General features: G+C 35.6%; 1 protein-coding gene across 1 annotated transcript; it reads left to right on the top strand.

Moving 5' to 3' along the window:
• Nucleotides 1-1,011: 1,011 nt before the first annotated feature.
• On the top strand, nt 1,012-20,801 carry acox3 (acyl-CoA oxidase 3, pristanoyl). Its single transcript, XM_042728334.1, has 18 exons — nt 1,012-1,129; nt 1,866-2,059; nt 2,670-2,903; nt 3,158-3,232; nt 4,007-4,096; nt 4,501-4,644; nt 4,734-4,822; nt 5,018-5,114; nt 6,315-6,497; nt 7,115-7,237; nt 7,418-7,538; nt 7,658-7,780; nt 9,326-9,439; nt 12,342-12,457; nt 14,797-14,971; nt 17,727-17,794; nt 17,895-17,981; nt 19,985-20,801. The coding sequence occupies exons 2-18, from the start codon at nt 1,892-1,894 to the stop codon at nt 20,102-20,104; spliced, it is 2,127 nt and encodes a 708-aa protein (XP_042584268.1). The 5' UTR covers nt 1,012-1,129; nt 1,866-1,891; the 3' UTR covers nt 20,105-20,801.
• Nucleotides 20,802-22,237: the final 1,436 nt, after the last annotated feature.

The following is a 22,237-nucleotide window of genomic DNA, read 5'->3' as shown; positions in this document are numbered from 1 at the left end:
TTTTTCAGTGTAGTCTTTAATGTAGTTGTGAGATTCTTGTGTTGTTTTCTTGGTGGCATTTGATATAAATGACAGAGAGGCTCACAATATTACTGAGACTGCAGTTCTTTTATTTATTTATTTATTTTAAAGAACCGCTTATTCAAAATAATATTTAAAACAATATAATATTTTTTAAAAATATAATAATATAATAATTAATAATTCAGACTAAAGAGATTCTATGGGAAATTATTCTGTGGCATGATGTGGTTATTACATTTCTTTCCAAAGTTCCCTTTCTGGTGTTGTCAAGAGTCATATCATGGCGAAAATCCCCGTTAACAGGCTGGAAAATCCAAACCCCAAAAGAAGTTAATAAATGAAGTGCAGTGCACGGATGCGTACCCCCGTGTCTTTCTGTAGAGCTGTATAACAGCGTCCCCTGGCGTACAACATCACGTGAACAAATCAAAACAGAGCTCTTTGTGTGAGGCAGAATGATTCGAATGATTCGGGAAAATAGCCTACTTCATTTCAGGATATTTGACTTCAAATCTTTTTTATTGCCATTTTGTGCGACCCATTTCAGAATACTTTAACAGTGGTAATATATTTATATATAATTATTTATTATTTATTTATTTATTTATTTATTTATTTATTTATTTATTTATTTATTTATTTTATCTATTTTATCTATTTTCTTCTAAATGTTTAAAATACATTTGTAATCTCTTTGCAATCAATTTAAATTTCTTAATTTTTATTGTTATTTAATTCATTCTTTAGTTCGTCTCATATTTAACTGTTATGATTATTTTAGGATTTAAAAACAAATCCTTTATAGTAAAGAACTTTGAATTATCACTGTGTATTAAATGTGCTGTATACATAAAAATAATTAGCCTTGCCTAACAATATTGCCACTGTCTGAGAACATAGCCTGCTGGTTAAAACTAAAAACCCCAAAGCTAACACACCCCTCAGGTACACCTTCATGACGCTGGCTTTCAGAGGCACAGGTTTGCTCAGTGCAGTGCGCCTTTAAGCAGCAGCGCTTCTCTGATTGGTTGTATTCGGTCACATGAGTACTTCCTCCTCCGAAGGGGTAGTGCAGAGTACAGTGGTCTCGAGGTTACGGGATAAGGTAAGACAAATGTTATTTCAGCACGTTCAAACTAATTATATGAAAGCAGATCCTTCTGCACCTTTAAAAACAATGCTCTTTCTAAAATATTTTATTTACTGTTTATGTGTAGTGGAATGACGTTAGCCAGCTTGCTAGAATATTAATACATGGCTGGAGGTGCTCGTGTTTATTTTGATATTGTGACATGTAACGTAGTCTATTGTGATATGAAACGGTATATGCAGGAAGAAATGTTATGTGCCATATTACTTTTTTGTTCTACATAAACAATTCAACCCCACCACCCAAAATGTGTTAGTATTGTGTTTGAACTGTTAAGTGACAGCGAGTTTTGTAACTCACATTGAACTTTGCATTGAGTTGGCCTGATAACTAGATCACAGGTGCTAACCTCACAGATTTCAATCCTGCAGATGACACATAATGTCTGTGAAATGAATTATACATTAATCAAATGGGAAGTATTGCAAAAACTGAGCTAAAGTCTATAGCGATGAAATGATTTACAGTTCCAGCAGTTGTCCTGAAAGAAGGGGTAGCGTAGGAATTGGATTGTTAACCTGAATGTCATTACAAGGGGAATGGTTGATTCCGACACACTAAACATTCTGCAACTGCCATAACATAAATTACTGCAATATCAGTTTTCTTTCCTTCAGAAAATCATGACAGTTAGCATAATCTATATTGTGAACATGATTGATTTGGTCATGTTTGTTTTTTCTTCCTGGAGGTTTGAAAGTGCCTTTGTATCAGAACATGAGTGCGCCAGCCATCACAGACGCTAAATACGTTTTGGGAGAGAAAATGGATGAGGGCATCCCAGACATTCCCAGTGGTCCACTAGATATCTACAGGAAGAAAGCATCCTTCAGCTGGAAGCAAATGTTGCAGTTTCTGGAGGGCGATGAAATCATTGCATTCAAGGTAAGATGTTTATTACATAAAGTACATCTGCCCTAACAACCCTGTGGATATACAGTAGTGTGTGTAGTTCATTTAGTTCATATAAGAAAAACTCTCAAGACTGAATTTCAAATGAGTGATTCCTTCATTTGACCAGCCTGAGTGAACGGATGGGGTTTTTTAAAATGCTGCTACGCGAAGCTTCGAAACATTTACAAATCTTTTGTTTCTAATCAGCAGTTCAGAGCTTGTTTCGAACTTGCCAGGTCATGTGATTTAATCAAGCAAGACTTTGTTACGTTATTCTATTTCAAGCTTTAGATTCAAAGCATTTATGAATTCTGATACAAATACTGTTGATCTGGTGAACTCATGAATAAACGTCTTATGGTTTTATAATTTAGTTTCATTAATTTAATTAACTTTTAATACTTATGCATGCATAATAAAATGACAGTGAAAAATAATTAGCCTATACATGCTTGGGCTAAGCTTTCATTGAATTTATATCATTTGTTTTGCAATGCATTTGATTCAGATTTTCAAAAAGTTCCGTTTCTCCAATCACTAGTCCACAGTCATTGATATAGATAAGTTCTCAGCGGTCTTGTGTTTCTCTCCCTTTGAGCAGCAGCACGTGTTCAGAACACTGGAGAGTGACCCGCTCTTCGCACGGCAGCCTGGTGAGGACATCCCAGTGGAGCAGAAGCGAGAGCTCGCCTTCCGCCGCTGTAAACAGTTATTTAAGTATGACTTTGTAACACGTGATGACGTCATGCAGAACCCCTGGAAGATGACAATTCTCAACGACTGCCTGGGAATGTACGACTGGTCTTTGGGAGCCAAATACTTCCTTAACAAAGGGGTGAGCCCATTTCATATGCCCTCTGGAGACCCCTAAATGTGGGAGTGTAATATACTAACCTTCCAAGAATACTGTAGCTTTGTAATCCTTACAAATTATGAATTAAGAATGAACCCATTCTGGAATGTATAAAGCTCACACAGAAGTAATTAAAGTAATATTTTGCCTTTTTGTTGATATTTCACAAAATTACCATGCAGTAGTGTTTTTTGTGATGATTTTTTTTATATAAAAACCTTTTATATTTTTGTTAGATGTTTGGAGCCACAGTGGCAAACACAGGATCTCAGAGACACTTGACGTTTGTGCAGGACGTTGAGCAAATGATGGTAAATGATCCTCACATGTGTTTTTGTGCCATGCAACAAATATAAAACCATATCAGCCATAAAAATTAAACAAAAATCTTGTCAAGTTCAGTGTACTGAGTAAACATGCACTATATCTTAAATGCATTCATAGCAAATATGGTTGTTTAGCATTTTTTTTTAGATGGCCACTAGTTTACACTACTACCCGCTGCTCAAAATTTATCACATTATTTAACATGAAGTAACAATTAAAAATTCTTCTAAAGCTATAATTAATCATATGTTAATTTCACCATGTAATAATGCATTTTCAAAATCAAAACTTGTGTCTGTTAAGATTATTTAATGAACCTGAGCTACTAACATGAACTATCAGTGAAGAGATATATATAAGTATACTTTAGGTAAAGACAGATATTATTCAAAGATCCTCGTACAATCCTCTTTAATAGTGACATTAAAACACGTTAAGGAAATGTGCATTGTGCACAAGTCTCGAGTGATATGTCAGTAAATATGGTAATAGATTTGAACTATACTTGGTATGAAATAAATGTATTTTAAATATATAGGGTTAAATGAAGGCTTTGACTGTCTTGCACGTCATTATTCAGCTTCCATACAACTAGGACATTTTGACACACAAGCTCAGCATTAGGCCATAAACAGGAAGTTCCAGGGTGCTGCAGATTTGCGTGTGTGTATATACAAAACAGCAAGTTGCTTTTGACATTAGTGATGGCAACCACATGAGCCACTGACAGCTTATTAATGTTGTGTCTATCTGTTTAGACATTTGGATGCTTTGCACTGACAGAACTGAGCCATGGCAGCAACACCAGAGCTATGAGGACAACAGCCAGATATGACCCCAGCACTCAGGTACTCTAGTATAGTATAGTACCAGCATTCATCGACTAACGCAAGTCTGAACACATTGCAATCATATCACGAGATTATAGAAACATGGCCTTTCAAATCATAAAGAGACATGAACTGTTGATTCATTAATCTAGATTAATAAATAAAGTTAAAACAAATTAAGTAATACTATTGTTTGTTGTTGATTCATGATAGCTGAAGTATTAGCAACCATACTAAATAGTTCATATGTGTTATCTGAATAATTCAAATCACAGTCTGTCAATGACTCGCTTGTAGGTAAATCCTTACACAAAGCCATCTGTCATTATAAAAGCTTTCTTATTATGGATTTTACTATTCCTTCCTTCTGTTTGATTATATTAGATGGTCCTAGCTAATTTATGTTGTTTTGAAATCCGCAGGAGTTTGTGATAAGCTCTCCAGACTTTGAAGCAGCCAAGTTCTGGGTGGGGAACTTGGGAAAGACGGCCACTCATTCAGTGGTATTTGCACAGCTCTACACCCCTGATGGGCAATGCCACGGCCTTCACTCTTTTATAGTCCAAGTATGTGTCAAAACACGTTTTTCAGTTCATTTGCTTGTCTTGTTAGAGCAGCTGTGAATAATTCGGTTTTAATGTAATTACATTTCTAGGTCAGAGATCCAAAGACCTTGCTGGCAATGCCAGGAGTGATGGTCGGGGATATGGGAAAGAAACTGGGTCAGAACGGACTGGATAACGGGTGAGTTTACTGCCGAGCTGTTGTGATTACAGTAGCTGGTCATTAGATGGCGTTAACAGAAAAACATAAAAGAATATATCCATCTGATATCTGTCTCACTTTAATTGTAAAATCATTGTAATCACTTAACAAACATTTTTTTTGTAATGTCTAAAATAAATTCATGATTTTATTATTTTTTTTTTTTTTTGTCAGTTTTGCCATATTCCACAATGTGAGGATACCTCGGGAAAACTTGCTAAACAAAACAGGAGATGTTACGCCTGACGGACGCTACGTTTCGCCTTTTAAAGTAAGCAATATTATGTCACTGCCTAATAAACATTACATATACTGCCTCTTTTTATTGCATTTACACTGTGAAAATAATCTGTTTACAAGAAAGGTTATATACATACACATTAGTGATAGCAATAGAACAGCGTTTATTAATCTTTGTTAATGTTAAGTTTCTATATTTGTGACCCTGGAGCACAAAACCAGTCATAAGTAGCAATAGCCAACATTGTATGGGTCAAAATGATCAATTTTTCTTTTAAGCCAAAAATCATAAGGATATTAAGTAAAGGTCATGTTCCATGAAGATATTTTGTAAATTTCCTGCCATAAATATATCAAAACTTAATTTTTGATTAGTAATATGCATTGCTAAGAAAGGTGATTTTTCTCAATATTTTGATTTTTTTTGCTCCCTCAGATTCCAGATTTTCAAATAGTTGTATCTCGGCCAAGTATTGTCCTATCCCAACAATCATCAATGGAAAGCTTATTTATTCAGCTTTCAGATGATGTATAAATCTCAATTTAAAAAAACTGACCCTTATGACTGGTTTTGTGGTCCAGGGTCACATTTATTAATACATTTTCAACATTAATGCACTAAAATGAATTAACAATGAACAGCAGTATATTTATAAATTCACATTAACCTAAATTAATTTAAAAAAGGGACTGTTCTTTTTAGTTCATGATACCTAATGCATTCGTTATGTTAATATTTAGAACCTAATTGTAACACCTTTCAATTTTTCAAATATAGGATATGTGCAAAGCAACAATATTTTCTTTGTTATTATGAGCATAGTTAAAAACCGAGCTATTTTGCTGTGTATCTGAATGGACATCTTGCACCCCTTTACTCCCTCTGCAGTAAGAGCTTTCTGAGCTGTTATTCCAGCAGCTGTGCTATGCAACATGTACGAGAAGGAATCCCTATGCTTTCATTTCAAACAAACTGGGAGTTTTCAATCACAGGGAAAGCCAGGACATCAGCCAATATTACTGACAGAAAGACATAAAGGGGTTTTTCTAAAAAACAAAACAGAAGCGAGAAGTTAAAGATGAATCAATGAGATATAATTTGCCCTCCTTTTTCCTCACATTCTTTTGTCTCTTTTTTTGTGGTTTGGTCTAGTCATCTCTGCCATGTGTTTGCAATTACTTTATCATGTTTCTTTCCATCCTGTCTCTTTCTAACCATAAACCTTTATAGGACCCCAATAAGAGGTTTGGGGCATCTTTAGGGGCTCTGTCAGGAGGCAGGGTGGGCATTACAAGGATGGCTCTGGTCAATCTGAAGCTTGCGGTGACTGTGGCTGTGCGATTCTCCGCCACACGCAGACAGTTCGGGCCCAAAGAGGACGAGGAGATTCCAGTGCTGGAGTATCAGCTACAGGTACAGAATACTGACGCTCTCCAGTGGAAACAATTCATGACAGAAGAAAACAGTCTTTCACTACATCAGTCTTCCTTTAACTGACCTTTTCTTCCTGTAATTTACTCAAAAAAAAAAAAAAAAAAGGAAAATTGGAACTTTTTATTTAAATAAAAAAAATACTGGAAAATAATTACATTTAAAATAATAGAATAATTAAAAAAAAAAGTGAGCATATTTAGTTTTACTTCAGTCACCTGCAGAAATAATGATAGCACTTTAAAGCCCTGTTTTACTAGTATTTTTGTTCACTACTTTTTTGTGTTAATACACTGCAAGTGCATATACTGTACATAAGGTGCAACCAAAATAACAAAAAAAAAAAAAATGTATATGCTGCATGGCCAAAAGTGTAACATTTAACATTGCATAGAACATTTAATAGGCCTTTACATCCACCAATACATTTTTTGGAGAGTATTTTCTTCCACTTCTCAGTGTTTGTTTTCAGGATATCACTGAAGGTTACTTATACTCTATACTAATTTTGTAGATCAAACATAAGTGTATGTGAGTGCATTTTTTGAGCTGCTCATCTTTTGACCCTTTTTGTTCATACGCACTATCCTCTGTTGCAGCAATGGCGTCTTCTTCCGTTCCTGGCAGCGGTGTACGCACTGGAACACTTCACCAGATCCTTCTGCATGAACTTTGTGGAATTTCAAATTGGACTGTTAATGAAGGACAAAAGCGACAGACAGGTAAACATCATACTAAAGATATGGTTTAGATACGCTGAATATACAAGCATCCATAAAATTGGAGATAATTATCCGAGATTAAACTCTTTTTTTCACAAAAGCGTCTTGATCACTAAATTCTGAAAGTCTAGGGATCTTCTAGTCTAGATTATACGCATAGATTGTGTTTGTCACTTCTAAGCTGAACTGGGCAGAGAGATCCACGCCATGTCATGCGCAAGCAAACCTCTGGGATCGTGGACAGCCCAGCGAGGCATTCAGGAATGTCGAGAGGCTTGTGGAGGACATGGTTACCTTGCCAGTGAGGAATTTTTTAAATCCTCATAAACTAAATGTTTAATAGACGCAATCAACACCAAGTCTAATATCAAAAGAACTTCTAGTCAGCTTCTGTTTATCTGTTTATCTTTTTGTGTTAAGTGAACCGTCTGGGAGAACTGCGCGATGACAACGACCCAAACTGCACATATGAGGGTGATAACAACGTCCTTCTGCAGCAGACCAGCAACTATCTGCTCAGCTGGATGCAACACAAACAGCAAGGTCTCTACACACTAGAGACAAATTTACCCACACTCAATTTTCATACTGCTTGAGATAGAGGTTAAACTGTTTCAATTTTGCCTACATATTTTTCATTTAGGGTCATGAATGTGCATGCAAAGGTTCGACACATAGATGTGTTTTAGAAAGGCTGTACTAATTTTGTTATGGCTTTTGTGAGCCCCATTGGTTTCCATGCAATTTCAACACTTTGAAAAACAGAAAACCTTTATTGCAGCTCACTCAGACACTAAAATATAAAATACATTTGAGATCTTTAGAAATTAAGACTAAATTTTCACAAAACTGAGGACGCGTCGTCTTAAAGGGATATTCCACCCCAAAGTGAAAATTTTGTCATTAATCGAAGCTAAATACACGTAGAAACACGCATCCTTGTTGCTCGGCTGATACATAAGAGCATACGCAACATATGTTGAAATTGAGAGACACAGAGGAGACTGTTGACAAAGGAATTGTTGAATAAAGTTATTTTTATTTTCTTCGCACACAAAAAGTATTCTCGTCGCTTCATAACGTTGCGGTTGAACCACTGATGGCAGATGGACTATTCTGACGATGTCTTTCCTACTCTTCTGTACCTTCACACTGTTATTTACTTGGCAGTCTATGGGACAGTCACAAGCCTCCCGGTTTTCATCCAAAATATCTTAAATTGTGTTCCGAAGACGAACAAAGCTTTTACGGGTTTGGAACAACATGGGGTAAGTGATTAATGACAAAATTTTCATTTTGGGCTGGAGTATCCCTTTAAAGATTCAAGTAAAAAATTCTGTGTTTCTTATTTTACGTAGTCAAGTTTCACAGTCACAATTAATCTGCCAAAGATTGTTTTTTGGTTGTTAGTTTGGATCTCTGTTACTAGACTGAAGTGTGAGAAACTAATTTCACCCTCACAAGGTTTTGAGAACCAGACATAACAAAAAGACAGGAAGTACAAATAACAATAAATACTACTCACACTAAGTACAAATAATGTTTGCTACTATTTATACAGACTTGTAGTTATTTGCACCTTAGTGTGCAAACAGTCACTACAAAAGTCATGACAAAAAAAAAAACATACTGTTTTGTTTTGTGTCTCTGCAGCTAATTTTGAACATAAAAATATTTGGGTATAATGAAAAAATAGATGGGAATTGTTACATTTCTCATAATTTATATTTATACTCTCACATATATTATATTTATAGGATCAGACAAGCTACAATAGAGTTTTTCTGTTTTTACATGAATCTTTAGTGTTTTTCACATTGTCGATTTTTGGCTAAATTCAGTGTGGGTTGATTGAACACACAACACAATAGCACCATGTTTTTGAACACAAGAGGAGGGTTTTAACATGTATTCTTTTTCTTTTTATGTTCGTCAAGAATTATTAAATAGGAAGAAGTAATAATGACAGTGTTCTTGTTTTTGTTAACCATGACATCCAGAGCATTCTTTGCATATTGGTTTTAGTGGTATGCAGAATATGAAGAATGCTTTTTGTGTCTGATATGATGTTTTTCTCCCTCAATCAAGGTAAAGGAAGGATTGAATCCCCTCTTGAGACTGTGAACTTTTTAGAAGACATGAACAGCATTCTGCAGCGCAAGTTCACAGTTGGCTCAGTGGAAGAGTGCATGAACCCAGGCGGTACGCAACATTAACATTACATTCTCCATAACAGGGACACATTTATGCACATTCTTCACAACCGCACACACCAGCCACATTATTCATCTAGCATTCACCTCTGTTCTCCTGGTGCTCTACTTTTTCTTCTTTTAGACTCCAGACTCCATTCAAACTTTGTTTTGTGGATCATTTCAGCCTTGGGGTGAAATATTGTATGATTTTTAAGTCTGACTGTTGATTAATTTAAAAAAATGTACAATTTACTTAAAACCTTTATATAATACATTATAAAGGGTTATTAAAGGGTATAATGTATTATGTAATTCATAATGTGTATTGTAATACATTATATCTTGTTATAAGTAATTATAACCAAATTTTAAATGCATAGTGTAACAATAAATTGATAAGTGTTATTATTAACATATTAATTATTCATGAGATTGTACAATGCAATATAAGGTGCATTACAAGGCATAATTAATGCATTAAAACTACTTTTATAAGGTATCACTGATACCAATACTGATATATAATTTATTTATTTATTCAGTTTCTAAAAAAAGGTATTTAGGTATTTAACATAACAGCCTAAACTGCAATTTATCAGATGTTTTTATTTAGCATTTAATAACAGTTACAAAAATGGTCTTTTCTCTTATCCATTTAACCATATAAAAATTCTTTCACATTTTGTAGCTTAAATACAGAATTGAATTTGCACAAACCCAAAACGTTAACGTTAACGATTTTCTCAAGAAATCATTTCTAGTTCATTTCTGTTATTTAACTATAGTGAAGTTTTACTTTTGTTTAATAAAGTCATTATTCATTTACGCTCAGAGGAAACCAAATAAACTAAATGAGCCTTTTTCATATCCCACTTTCATGGTTTTGGTTTTGTGTAATCCAGAATGTTTGTGTGTACAGTGTTTTTTTCCTGAGGATATTATCTAACACACAAACTGTCGCACCTCCACCACACACAGAGAGAAGGGGAGAATCTGCGTCACGCTGTGTTTTTGTGTAGTTTACTGTTAAAAGTGCTCCTTGATGCTGCAGACTGCTCCAGTGGCAGAGTTTTACATCCTTAACCGAGCTGCACATCTGCTAAACATCTGCTCGCTTTATTGACATCATTCCTCGGCTGGTGACTCAACTCATTGTTGCCTGGTTACAGGGGTCAGAGGATCCTCATTTTAATTGGACGAGGATAGGGAGTGGACTACTTGGCTTTTAACTGACTTTTGTCACCTATCGCATTCGCATCATGTGACACGTGCTCAAGGAGTTTTCAAACGCTAGACCGGTTTTAATACTGTTTTTCATCCCAGCTGTTTTGCATCAAAACTTTGAATGTTCTCATTCTTCACCTGTAATAGTCCATGACTTGAATCAGGCCATTTCAAGCCAACTAAATCATGACACACTAAAGGAATAGTTCAACCAAACATTCTGTCATCATTTGCTCACCCTTATGTCCTTCCAAACCTGTAAGACCTTTATAGTATAAACTAGTATATATATATATATTAGGGCTGTCAAATGATTAATCACGATTAATCACATCCAAAATAAAAGTTTTGTTTACATAATATATGTGTGTATACTGTGTATATTTATTATGTATATATAAATACACACACATGCATGTATATATTTAAGAAGAATATGTTATGTTTATATATTAAATATATTTATATATAATATAAAATATAAGAATATAAATATATAAATGTATATACATGTAAATATTTTCTAAATATATAATTTATGTGTGTGTATTTATATATACATAATAAATATACCCTGTACACATACATATATTATGTAAACAAAACTTTATTTTGGATGTAAGTAATCGTTATTAATCATTTGACAGTCCTAATATATATATATATATATATATATATACATATATATATATATATATATATATATATATATATATATATGTGTATATGTGTGTGTATGTATGTATGTATGTATGTGTATGTATGCTTTTCTTTTATAAAGGGGCAATATTCCCAGACAATTTGGATGCATTATTTTGACTAAACACATTTTGTCCTCACCTTTTAAATATCTTTGCCCAAAATGTCTCTGTAACGGTTTAGAGACTAAATGAACTAACCAATGTCATTTTATAAATCATTACCAACATAAAGATTTGCCTTCAAATACTTCTCGTACTCACTCATTTCTTCAGAACTTATTTGCTTGATTGAGTGCAATGAAGATATCTGAATAGAGTTTCAGTCTGTGTGGTCTTGTTTCAAAACAAACGTATTGTCTTATTTAGAGAGGGTTGAGGGTTGTTTTCTCATTTATTAGTTCCTTTGTAAGATGGGAAACATTTTGTTGTTTATAGTATTTTATGGATGTCTTGGTTTGTACTGATTAGGTTCAATTTCACAGCTTTATAGTTTTGGTCAGAAGGTTTGGATTTTGCAAAGTTCATCTGTTCATGCTGTTATAGCACGAATGCACGTAAGTTCATCTCTCTATGGACTTGGAGTTCGGGTTACTTCTGCGTCATGAGTTGAAGAAATGCGTCCAAACCTCAACCATCCAAAACACGAGACCTCTTGTTCTTTAGTCACAGTCCCCACCCAGATACCTAATCCATGATAACATCTTTGTGTTCCCCAAACCTCTGCAAAACAGACCTGTTCCAACAATTAATCTAATATCTGTTTAATCTTAATCTTTTTTTGTGGACCTTTCCACATAATTGTGAAAATTGTTTGCCAGCTGCAATCCATTACACTTTATTTAGTTTGTTTTAACAGTCATGTTTAAACAAAATATCCACTTATTTTGAAGCTGTTATATTATTCTTTTCAGACTCTTATTCAATTTCTTGCATCATCTGTCCATCTTTTTAATGTCATTATATCATCTGATGTTGTGTCCTCAGTGCCCCTGGCAGCGTATAAGTGGCTGGTGTGTTTCTTGCTGGGTGAGAGCCAGAGGAAGCTGTTTCATGAGAAATCCTCTGGACTGGGAGACTTTGAGGCCCGGAACAACAGCCAAGTATGTTTTAATCCTGACTTTCATAGCATGAGACCTTAAAATGTCAATCTATGTTTACTGGCAGCTCAGCGGGAGGTGAGGTATGCTATAGGTTTGTAATTTTTGCTCAAAAACATTTCTTATTATTGTCAATGTTGAAAATGGTTGCTTAATATTTTTCTGGAAACCAAGATATATTCTGTCAGGATTCTTTAATGAATAGAACAGTTTTGTTGTTGTTGTTGATGTAAGCTTTTGTAAAAAAAAAAAAAAAAAAAAAAAGACAGAGAGAGACTTTTTTTTTTTATTTGACAAACTTCTCTCTCTCTCACCATTACCAAATATCACTCTGTGTATAAACACATGGCCTTCTGGCTGGTAATTCAATGTACACATTTCTGTTAATTTTTTTGACATCAAAACCACAGTTTTTGTCCACTGTATATGGGCCAGTCATCTCATGTCAAAAGCTATGCTAATTTACATGAATTCACACTAGACAACCATAGACACATGTGCTGTAAATGCTCAGTGCTTTAGTGTTGTCTTATAGTCCTTAACTAAGGCTTATCTGAATAATAAAAAAAAGACTTTTGATTGAAAGTTATAGTTATGATGTATAGATATCCAGTTAAAGGGATACTCCACCCCAAAATGAAAATTTTGTCATTAATCACTTACCCCCATGTCGTTCCAAACCCGTAAAAGCTTCGATCGTCTTCGGAACACAATTTAAGATATTTTGGATGAAAACCGGGAGGCCTGTGACTGTCCCATAGATTGCAAAAAAATTGCAGTGTCAAGGTCCATATGAAAGTTGTCGTCAGAATACTCCATCTGCCATCAGACGTGCAATCTGGGTTATATAAAGAGATGGGAACACTTTTTTTTAAGTGAAGAAAACACTTCAATAATTCCTTTGTCTACAGTCTCCTCCGTCTCTCCATATCACCGTATGCTGTTAGGCACTTCTGTATCATCCGCGCCACAAGGATTACCCATATAACCCAGATTGCACGTCTGATGGCAGATGGAGTATGCTGATGATGACTTTCATACCTTTTATGGACCTTGACACTGTTATTTACTTGGGAGACTATGGGACAGTCACAGGCCTCCCGGTTTTCATCCAAAATATCTTAAATTGTGTTCCGAAGACGAACTTAGCTTTTACGGTTTTGGAACGACATGGGGGTAAGTGATTAATGACAAAATTTTCATTTTGGGGTGGAGTATCCCTTTAAGAATCATGTTTCACCATCTAAATGTGTTGTTATTCATGGGCGCATGAAATGTTGTTTTTGTTAATATTTTAGTATCAGGCTAAATTATGAGGATAGCACACCCTAGGTTTCCCATGAATACCTTCTGTGTTGTTCCAGTTATGACTTATATCTAATATAAAACAGACCTCAGGTTCTTCAGACAGGTCTTAAACACTGAACAGACACTTGGCTCAGACATATCTCTTACTTAATATATATTCCATTGAGCTACAGATCTACATCACACTGGGCATTTCAAAAAGCCGCTGCCTGACCTCCACATCTTGAAGAATTTAAAGCCTTTTTGTCATATCAGATTCATTTAGACCCGTATATGCGCTCTGTAGGGTCAGAATCACATGCAGGATGTGTGAAAGCTACTCGCATCACGTTTCAAATGATATGAAAGTATTCCATTTGGCTTGGTATTTTGTTTTGTCTAATGCCATGACATACTTTTTATAAACGTGGCCCAAAAGTTTGGGTCACTGTGGGTGTGTTATTTGTGTTTTATGAGAGTCTAGTCCAGCCAAAAACAAGCAGTCAGCTAAAGGTCATATGATATAATGAGTAGAGCTTGGACACTGTCCAGTGAGTGTCTCCACCTTGAGACGTGAGAGTGAGTTTAACTAGAGCACTTTGGTGACATGAACTAGAATAGAGAATGTGATCGAGCAGGTTACGGTATGTGACTGATTCAATTATATTAAAACCTTCGGTGAGGACAAGAGAGAAATTAATAAAACAGACCTTGTTCACACATAATACTGACCCAGCAACCACCAAACACAGAGAATCACTGTCTAGCAACCAGACACAGACACATTGCTAAGCTTTTTTCGTTTAATTTTTCCCCCCTCTATAAACATCCCAATTAGTGTCTCGTCTGTGTGTCATGACTGTCACTGTGCTGTCATGACCTGGCTTGTGATTATGTGGGTCAAACTGTCTTCATTTGCTCCTTGACTCCATAAACAGTAGATATATATGTCTCGGTAGATAAATATGTTTGTGTCCTTGGATTCACTTTTCCAGTAACTTATCTCTCTCTCTCTCTCTCTCTCTCTCTCTCTCTCTCTCTCTCTCTCTCTGTAGGTGTATTATTGTCGCTCATTGGCTATTGCCTATATTGAGCACACAGTGCTGCAGCGTTTCCATGATCTGATTCAGGATGAACAGACTCCAGCTGCTCTCAGATCAGTGCTGGGGCGTCTCTGTGCTCTCTATGGCCTGTGGACCCTCACCAACCACATGGCCATCCTGTATCAAGGTAATCCACTGTTTTCTGCAATGGTTTCTTTGTTTTTTCTTTCATGTCTGTTGGTGCTGGCTGTGTGACACAAATGACGTGTTAAGGCTTGAATAGACTACAATACACAACTTTTGCCCTTATTTACAGTCTGGATAATTTGACACAATTCAGAGCCAGTGTGCAAATTTGAGTTGACACATTTCATAGAAAATCGCTTAGTGTATGATGGGCGCAGAGTTTTTTTTAGCTTCAGACTGTGATTAAATCCAGTCAGAGGATATCAAACATTGATATTTAGGACACATATTGTTTTCACTTTTGTCACACCTTGCCTAGCAACAAGGCACGTGACAAGACAAGTTTGTCTTTAAAACGTCTTGAAAGTCTGATATTGTGTTTAGTGTATGATGTCCAGTTTTTCCTCTGTAACTATTGGCAAAGTCTGTAAGTGCTTGTTAAACATCACGTAGTGTATTCTAGCCTTATAGCCACGTTCACACAGCAGCACAATACGGTTGTCAGTCCTGTATTTGAGTCCTTAATACAGTTCTATTCACACACAGTAAGGTTATTTACGGGCGTGACAACCGCATTCTGTAACCGAACTCACACCCGTAAATATTCAGGCCTCACAACCTGAACACACTCGGAATACACGTGCTGGACTGGACAGGACTGGACTACTTGTTGTTATCATGTGCTATGTGTTTTCATGTGTGTTTTCGGTACAGTGACGGAGAAATGAGCTGCGTGTCATCTGAACGTTTTCCACCGGAGCCGCTGCCGTAAGTTTTGTGTTCTGCGCACAATTCAGATGCTCCGCTCTCCACCCAAATTTAAAAGCTGCTGTCGGTTAATGAAGATTTGACAAAAGAACTCACTTGTCGTGTCAGAAAGTGATAAGATATTCAGTTTTATACACGTCACCATCTTTGATTTTACTTTGGTCACTGTCGCTATGGTTACTGGTAAGCCAAAGCATCTCAGTATGGCCGCTGGCATCTTGAGTAAATTACATCATTTGTAGCCAGAGTCTGCACAGTAGTGTTGTGAGGTGGAGCTGTGGTATCAAACTCCCGCCCAAATTCCAGCAGACCCGATCAATCATAACGACACGCCCCATTTTTATTGCATCAAATTACTAGCTAAAATCAAACTTATCGCAAAAACGAACAATTGAACATATATCTTCATGATAACAACTACCTCAAATGACAAAAAACATCTTTCGGAATATTGTATTGGAAGTGTAATTAATTTTTTTATTCGGACTCAAGTCCCATTTCGTTTACATGGAGAGGGCGGGGTTTATGCCCTGTACTGCAGCCCCGCAGCTTCACTTTTCAGTGCGTGTGAGGCACACCCGGTTTAATCAGGCTGACGGTGCATTCCAACATACCGACAGTATTCTAAAGACAACTGTAAGCAGCAGTGTGAACGGGACATTTCCAGACTCACACCTGTAAAGAAAATGCGGTTGTCAGTCCCCAAAAATGTGTGAACGTTGCCATACACTACCTTGATAACTGATAAAGGCTACGTTCACACTGTCTTGACAACCGCATCTTCTTTAAAGGTGTGAGTCTCGAAATGTCCCGTTCACACAACAGCTTACGGTTGTGTTTAGAATACTGTCTGTATGAACGTTCAACGGGAGTCAAGCCCATATTCGGTATTCCTTACCGGTAACCATAGCGACAGTGACCAAAGTAAAATCAAAAATGGTGACATGCATAAAACTGAAAGACTTATCACTTTCTGACACGACAAGTGTACAATCGAGCCACGAGTTCTTTCTTCAAATCTTCATTAACCGACAGAGGCTTTTAAATTTGGGCAGAGAGCGGAGCATTTAAATTTCGCGCGAAACACAAAACTGACGGGATCTAAAACGCTCAGATGAAGCTAATTTCTCTGTCACTGTAGTTTATTATTGAAAGGTATTTGTGTGTTTGGTACATACTTTTTTTACTGTTTGTTTTGTACGTACTGTAATCTTTGTTGTTTATTATTGCGATAAAAAAAAGACATTGAAGACTGGAATAATGGCTGCTAAAAATTTATTTACAGGAATAAATTACATTTTAAAATATATTCATATAGAAACCAGTTATTTTAAAATGAAATATTTCACAATATTACAGTTTTAATTATTTTAACAAATAAAAATGTAGCCTTGATTAGCATAAAATGTTCTTTCAGAACATTAGAAAAAGGTTGTTTAAGATTAATGCAATGGAAAAATACATTTGATACAATACTTATTCTTTATTACATTAGGTAATAAAAACAACTGTTAGCTCATGTTAGTTCAACTCCATTAAATAATGCTAGCAGACACTACTGTTGATTTAACATTAACATTATCTAAGAATGCTTTAGAAGTCATTTTTCTATTGTTAGCTGACATTAACTAATGTTGGTTTCTAGTGTTTACAAATGGAACCTTATTATAAATTGTTACTAAAAATCACTTTTATTTTCGTTTTATACATTCTTCGACTTTATTTTGATAAATCCACTTTAGACATTCTACTAACTATAAGTAACCTTGCAACTACATGTCAACTAACTTTCATTAGAGTATTAGTAAAGTTAGGATTAGGGTTAGTAGAATCAGTTGATGTTCTTGCAGAGTTCCTCACAGTTAGTAGAATGTCCGTTGGGTGACCATCAAAATAAAGTGTTAGAAAAATATCTTAGTGACCTCAAACGTTTGAACAGCTTTTTGATTTTCTTTTTGAGTTTCATTATGGTCTCTTTGTGTTTTTAGGAGGTTATTTTTCTGGCCGACAGCCGGTTGACTTCATCCACACAGCCATTCTCACTCTGTGTGGGCAGGTTAGTGTTGTTTTAGCTGTAGTTCTCTTATAAAAGCATGATGATGCAAACATCAGGAAGGCTTCAACATTGCAGGTGCCCTCTCATTTTCTCTGTCTAGCTGAAGGATGATGCTGTGGCGCTGGTTGATGTGATTGCTCCTCCTGACTTCATCCTGAACTCACCCATTGGCAAAGCAGATGGTGAGGTAAGAGAAGCCATACACAGGCACACATGTGCGCACGAGGAAGAAGACTCGCCAATCCTCCACTGTGACTGTGGAATCACTTATTGTAGACAAATGTCTCTGAAAGCTGCAGAAGTGATCATCTAATTTACAGTGACTCCAAAAAAGTATTTTCTTACCCATTTTTCAGTGACTTTTAATCAACTGGTCGCAAGGTGATTTTAAGTGGATGATCTGTATGAAGTCAGTTCCTTTGAGTTCACTCAGGTGTCTTAGCAAAGTAGCAAAGGAACCCCTTAAATCTTTTTTGTGTCTTCATGTGTATTTAATGTTTAAACAGTTCTTTAAATTCTTAATAATTGTGTTTTAACAAATAAATACCTCCTTTAAGAGCATAAGAGACTTTTAAACATTACAAACATTTAAAAATTTAATTATTCTAACATTTTGAACAGTGATGTGTGTGTGTGTGTGTGTGTGTATCCACATTTAAAGACATTTTAAAGCCACTCTTATGATAGTAGTCTTGTGTATTCATGTAAGTGTACATACTTTTTTATTATATATTTTCAAAGGTTCTGTTCACATATTTAAGGCAGTTTTTTTTATGGAAAACAAAATACATAATTATACCATCAAGATGTGCATGTCATTTACTGATTTGGACAAATAAAAAGGTATTTTCTAAACAGAATATTTTTTTTCATGCTAGTCTATTAAATAAGTTGGCCTTTGAGACTGACAGCTAGTGATGATGCAATATTTACTGGAAAATATTACAGCTTAATGTGTCACATAAGGGGGGTAAAGTTAACATCAGTTAATAAAATCAACAATTATTAGAACTTTGGAGGGTGGATTTATTTCCTCGTTTCACAAAACAGCAAGAAAAAAGCAGACAAGTTAATTAAAACAAACTAATAGCAATCTGAGAATCTGGAGGGGTTTTCCATTGTACTGCCCTTAAGGGTGTTTTAAATCCCTTTAGAAACATGATTCTGACTAGACATTATGGTTACTGACTCATTCCTCCAGTCATATTCTCTCAGCACTTTTTTGGCAGGCCATACATTTCTGAGTATAAGGAAAACAGAGCTTTATTGAAACACTAGACAGAGCAGAGCAGAGCAGTCACACACACACACACACACACACACACACTCGCCCCACTGACACAGAGACCTTTATACTGATTCCCCTGCTGAGTGAGACACTTCGTATTTACAGTTGGGGAGATTCACTTTGGTCTTGAGTTCATTTTCTGACTCATGATCTGAGGTTCTGATAAAAGGAAAGATTTATTTATTAAAGCCGTCCACATGCTTGTTTTTTTTACTATTACAGGGTTTCTGTAGGTCTTAAAGGTCTGAAATTTTTCCTTCCACAAATTAAGGCCTTTAAGAATCTTAAATCAGAGCAGAAAGTCATGAAGTCATGACATTGATTGTTGCATGCATGCATTTATGTCTTCCTCAGTATTTTTGGTTTTCAATACAAATATCTAAACATCCTTAAATCAAGATGCATTTGCTTGAGATGCAATTGTAAAATGAAGTCTGGAAAAATTGAACACCATTTAACTGAATTTTGATAAATTCCACAGAAAACAAGAATTCTTATGTCATTTTGTTTCTCAAGTAAATGTATCTTGATTTAAGGATGCGTAGATGTTTGTATTAGAAAACTAGACGAACAGCATTTCAGTGTAATTGAGAGTATGATAAAGTTATTTCCATATTCTAGTAGTTGCGAGCAAAGGCATTCATACTTGTTTTTGGTGTTTGTAGCTAATACAACTCATTGTGTGTTCTCTAGACATTTACATTAAGAAAATATGTTCTGCATTATGTTCCCTTCAGCTTTTTTCTTAAAGTATTAAAGTCAAAGACATTTTCCTTCATCAAACCTGCAGAAATCCTGTATTGTAAAGGTGTTACTGATAGCAAGGCACATGACCTGACCTTATATTGGTCCAGCAGTGCAAGTGCCTTTTCTAAATAAGGTCTGTTTCTCGTGTGTTTCAGCTCTACAAAAACCTGTGGTCTACAGTCATGCAGGGTAAGAACGTCCTGGAACGGCCATCCTGGTGGGCCGAGTTTTGTTCTGACAAACCTGCGGTTGGATCTCTCCGAGCCAAACTGTAACTCTTCCCGCTGGAAAACTGCTAGGAAAACAGGATCATTGCAAACATTCATCTGCTTGTCCTGAAAGCCAATAAGTTTTATAATGATATAATACAGTCATATGGTTGTCATTAATAAATTGAGTTTATCAATTGAAAGATAGTTCAGTTTATGGAATATGACAGGGAGGTTAGAAAAGTCCAAGAAGAATCTCAGCCATGTTGATCTTAGTGTAAAATTATAAACCGATTCACTAAAACTTACTAATATCAGAATAAAGGAAGATTTGTGATGTGCTGTAAACAATAACAATAGCTCTTATTATAGCACTTCCTAATTCATTGTGCCTTGATAAACTCATTTGTTTTGTTTGACTGATAAATGTTGCTATGATGAAAGCTTGAATCATAGATCATCAGATCTATTGTTTGAATGCACAAACAACTAAATCATAACAAAACCCTTAACAATAACAGTGTTCAGATGCTAACTGATTGTACAAATAATGCACATGTTCATAACTGCTTTCATATAGATCTACTTGGGAGTGCACGTGTATGATTGGTTATTTTACATTATATTAGTTTGATTATGGAATGTTGAATGATTTTGAGCACAAACTCTTGTATGTATGTTTAATACATGATATTTAATATGTAAGAATGTAATTAAAATAAATCTCGACTTTATATCAAAATAAATCTTTTTAAATGCTTTTTACTTAATTATTTTCATTTAGACATGAGTGCAGTGCAATTGTATGTTATATGATATATTATCCCGTGTCCCATCTTGAATATCAGATTATACTGCATTAAACTATGGAAACTCTGTTAATAACTGAGATGGCTGATTCAGAGATGATTTCCCCCATTTAAAGATGGCTCTGCCGTGCATCAGATTCAGTACACTCAAAACGTGTTATTGTCATTTCATGCTTTTGGGACACGCTGGACGTGGTGTAAGCAGGTGCAGGTGGCAATGCTTAACTGTCTACGCTGAATGAATGTGACCTGATGCAATGCAGACACACTATAAGAGCCCATTTGAAATAAAAAAGTCTTCTACACTACAAAGAGCAATACTTTTAAGTGAGGACTTTTAGTGCCATGCAAAGTTTTACTGAGTTTATTTCTGCCTCTGACCATGCTGCTTAATCCTAAACTGAACTAGGCAGTCTAATCGATGTTTTGAAGTAGTGTGCAATTCCTAAATTGTCCATTTTTTAAAAAATAAATACAAAGTTCTGGCATGAAACTCTAGATGGCGCAATCTGATAGGTCTAACTTAATCTGACATAATGACATCATTATTACACAGCACAGCTGATTGGTTCTCTCCTGTATTGGTAGCCAATGAGCTTGCTGTTTAACATTCAAATATATAACTAGTGCTTGCTGTAGCAGTTTGCAGCGTGCTTCAGAAACCCTCCACCTTCCCCAGCTCCACCTGTGTAGATCTGCTACAGGGTGATTATATATATATATATATATATATATATATATATATATATATATGTATATGTGTGTATATATATATATATGTGTGTGTGTATATATATATATATTTCATATATGTTATATGTGCAGCAGCAGTATTTCTTACATGCTCACAGCAGCATGTTGTGGATGTATTGGCAGTAGCAAGTTTCAGTACTTGCTAACAGCAGCAGCAGCGTAGCAGATCTATTCCATCAAGACCAAACACATTAACATTGTCATGTACAATGTACATTATCATGCCAATCCCTCCGAGAATTGCCATGACAGAAATAGATTTATTCAGCAAGGATGCATTGAATTAATAAAAAAAAATCTGTTTTAAATAAATGCTATTTTGAGTAATAGCTGCCCCTCTCTTTTTCAGCACATTTTGCTCTATTGCTCTTCCTTTGTGCCATTCTTTGAATCCCTATACATGTGATTGGCTGAGAGGATGTGTGTCTGCATTCCACACACTGGTCTTTGCTGATGGCCCTGGACAACAGTGTGCACTTCAGTGTCAAGTCTGTGTTTGTGTTTTTGCAACAGTGTGTCTCACTGAATTAACATTCTTACACACACACGCAAATCTAACAGCTTGTGGCTTCTTTGGGACACTCCGCTAATTTGTTTTTATTGATGTGGTTGGGTTTAAAGAACAAAGCAGGAAATT

The sequence above is a fragment of the Cyprinus carpio genome, chromosome B7 (assembly GCF_018340385.1).
Source record: "Cyprinus carpio isolate SPL01 chromosome B7, ASM1834038v1, whole genome shotgun sequence".
Lineage (NCBI taxonomy): Eukaryota > Metazoa > Chordata > Actinopteri > Cypriniformes > Cyprinidae > Cyprinus > Cyprinus carpio.
The sequence above is the reverse complement of the archived record's forward strand: the minus strand, read 5'-3'. Positions and strand labels throughout refer to the sequence as shown.

Coding starts and splice junctions, on each gene's coding strand:
- acox3 (XM_042728334.1), top strand. CDS start 1,892: ATGAGTGCGCCAGCCATCACAGACGCTAAATACGTTTTGGGAGAGAAA. Junction 4,823..5,017: donor CAGAACGGACTGGATAACGG/GTGAGTTTACTG, acceptor TTTTTTTGTCAG/TTTTGCCATATTCCACAATG. Junction 6,498..7,114: donor TGCTGGAGTATCAGCTACAG/GTACAGAATACT, acceptor CCTCTGTTGCAG/CAATGGCGTCTTCTTCCGTT.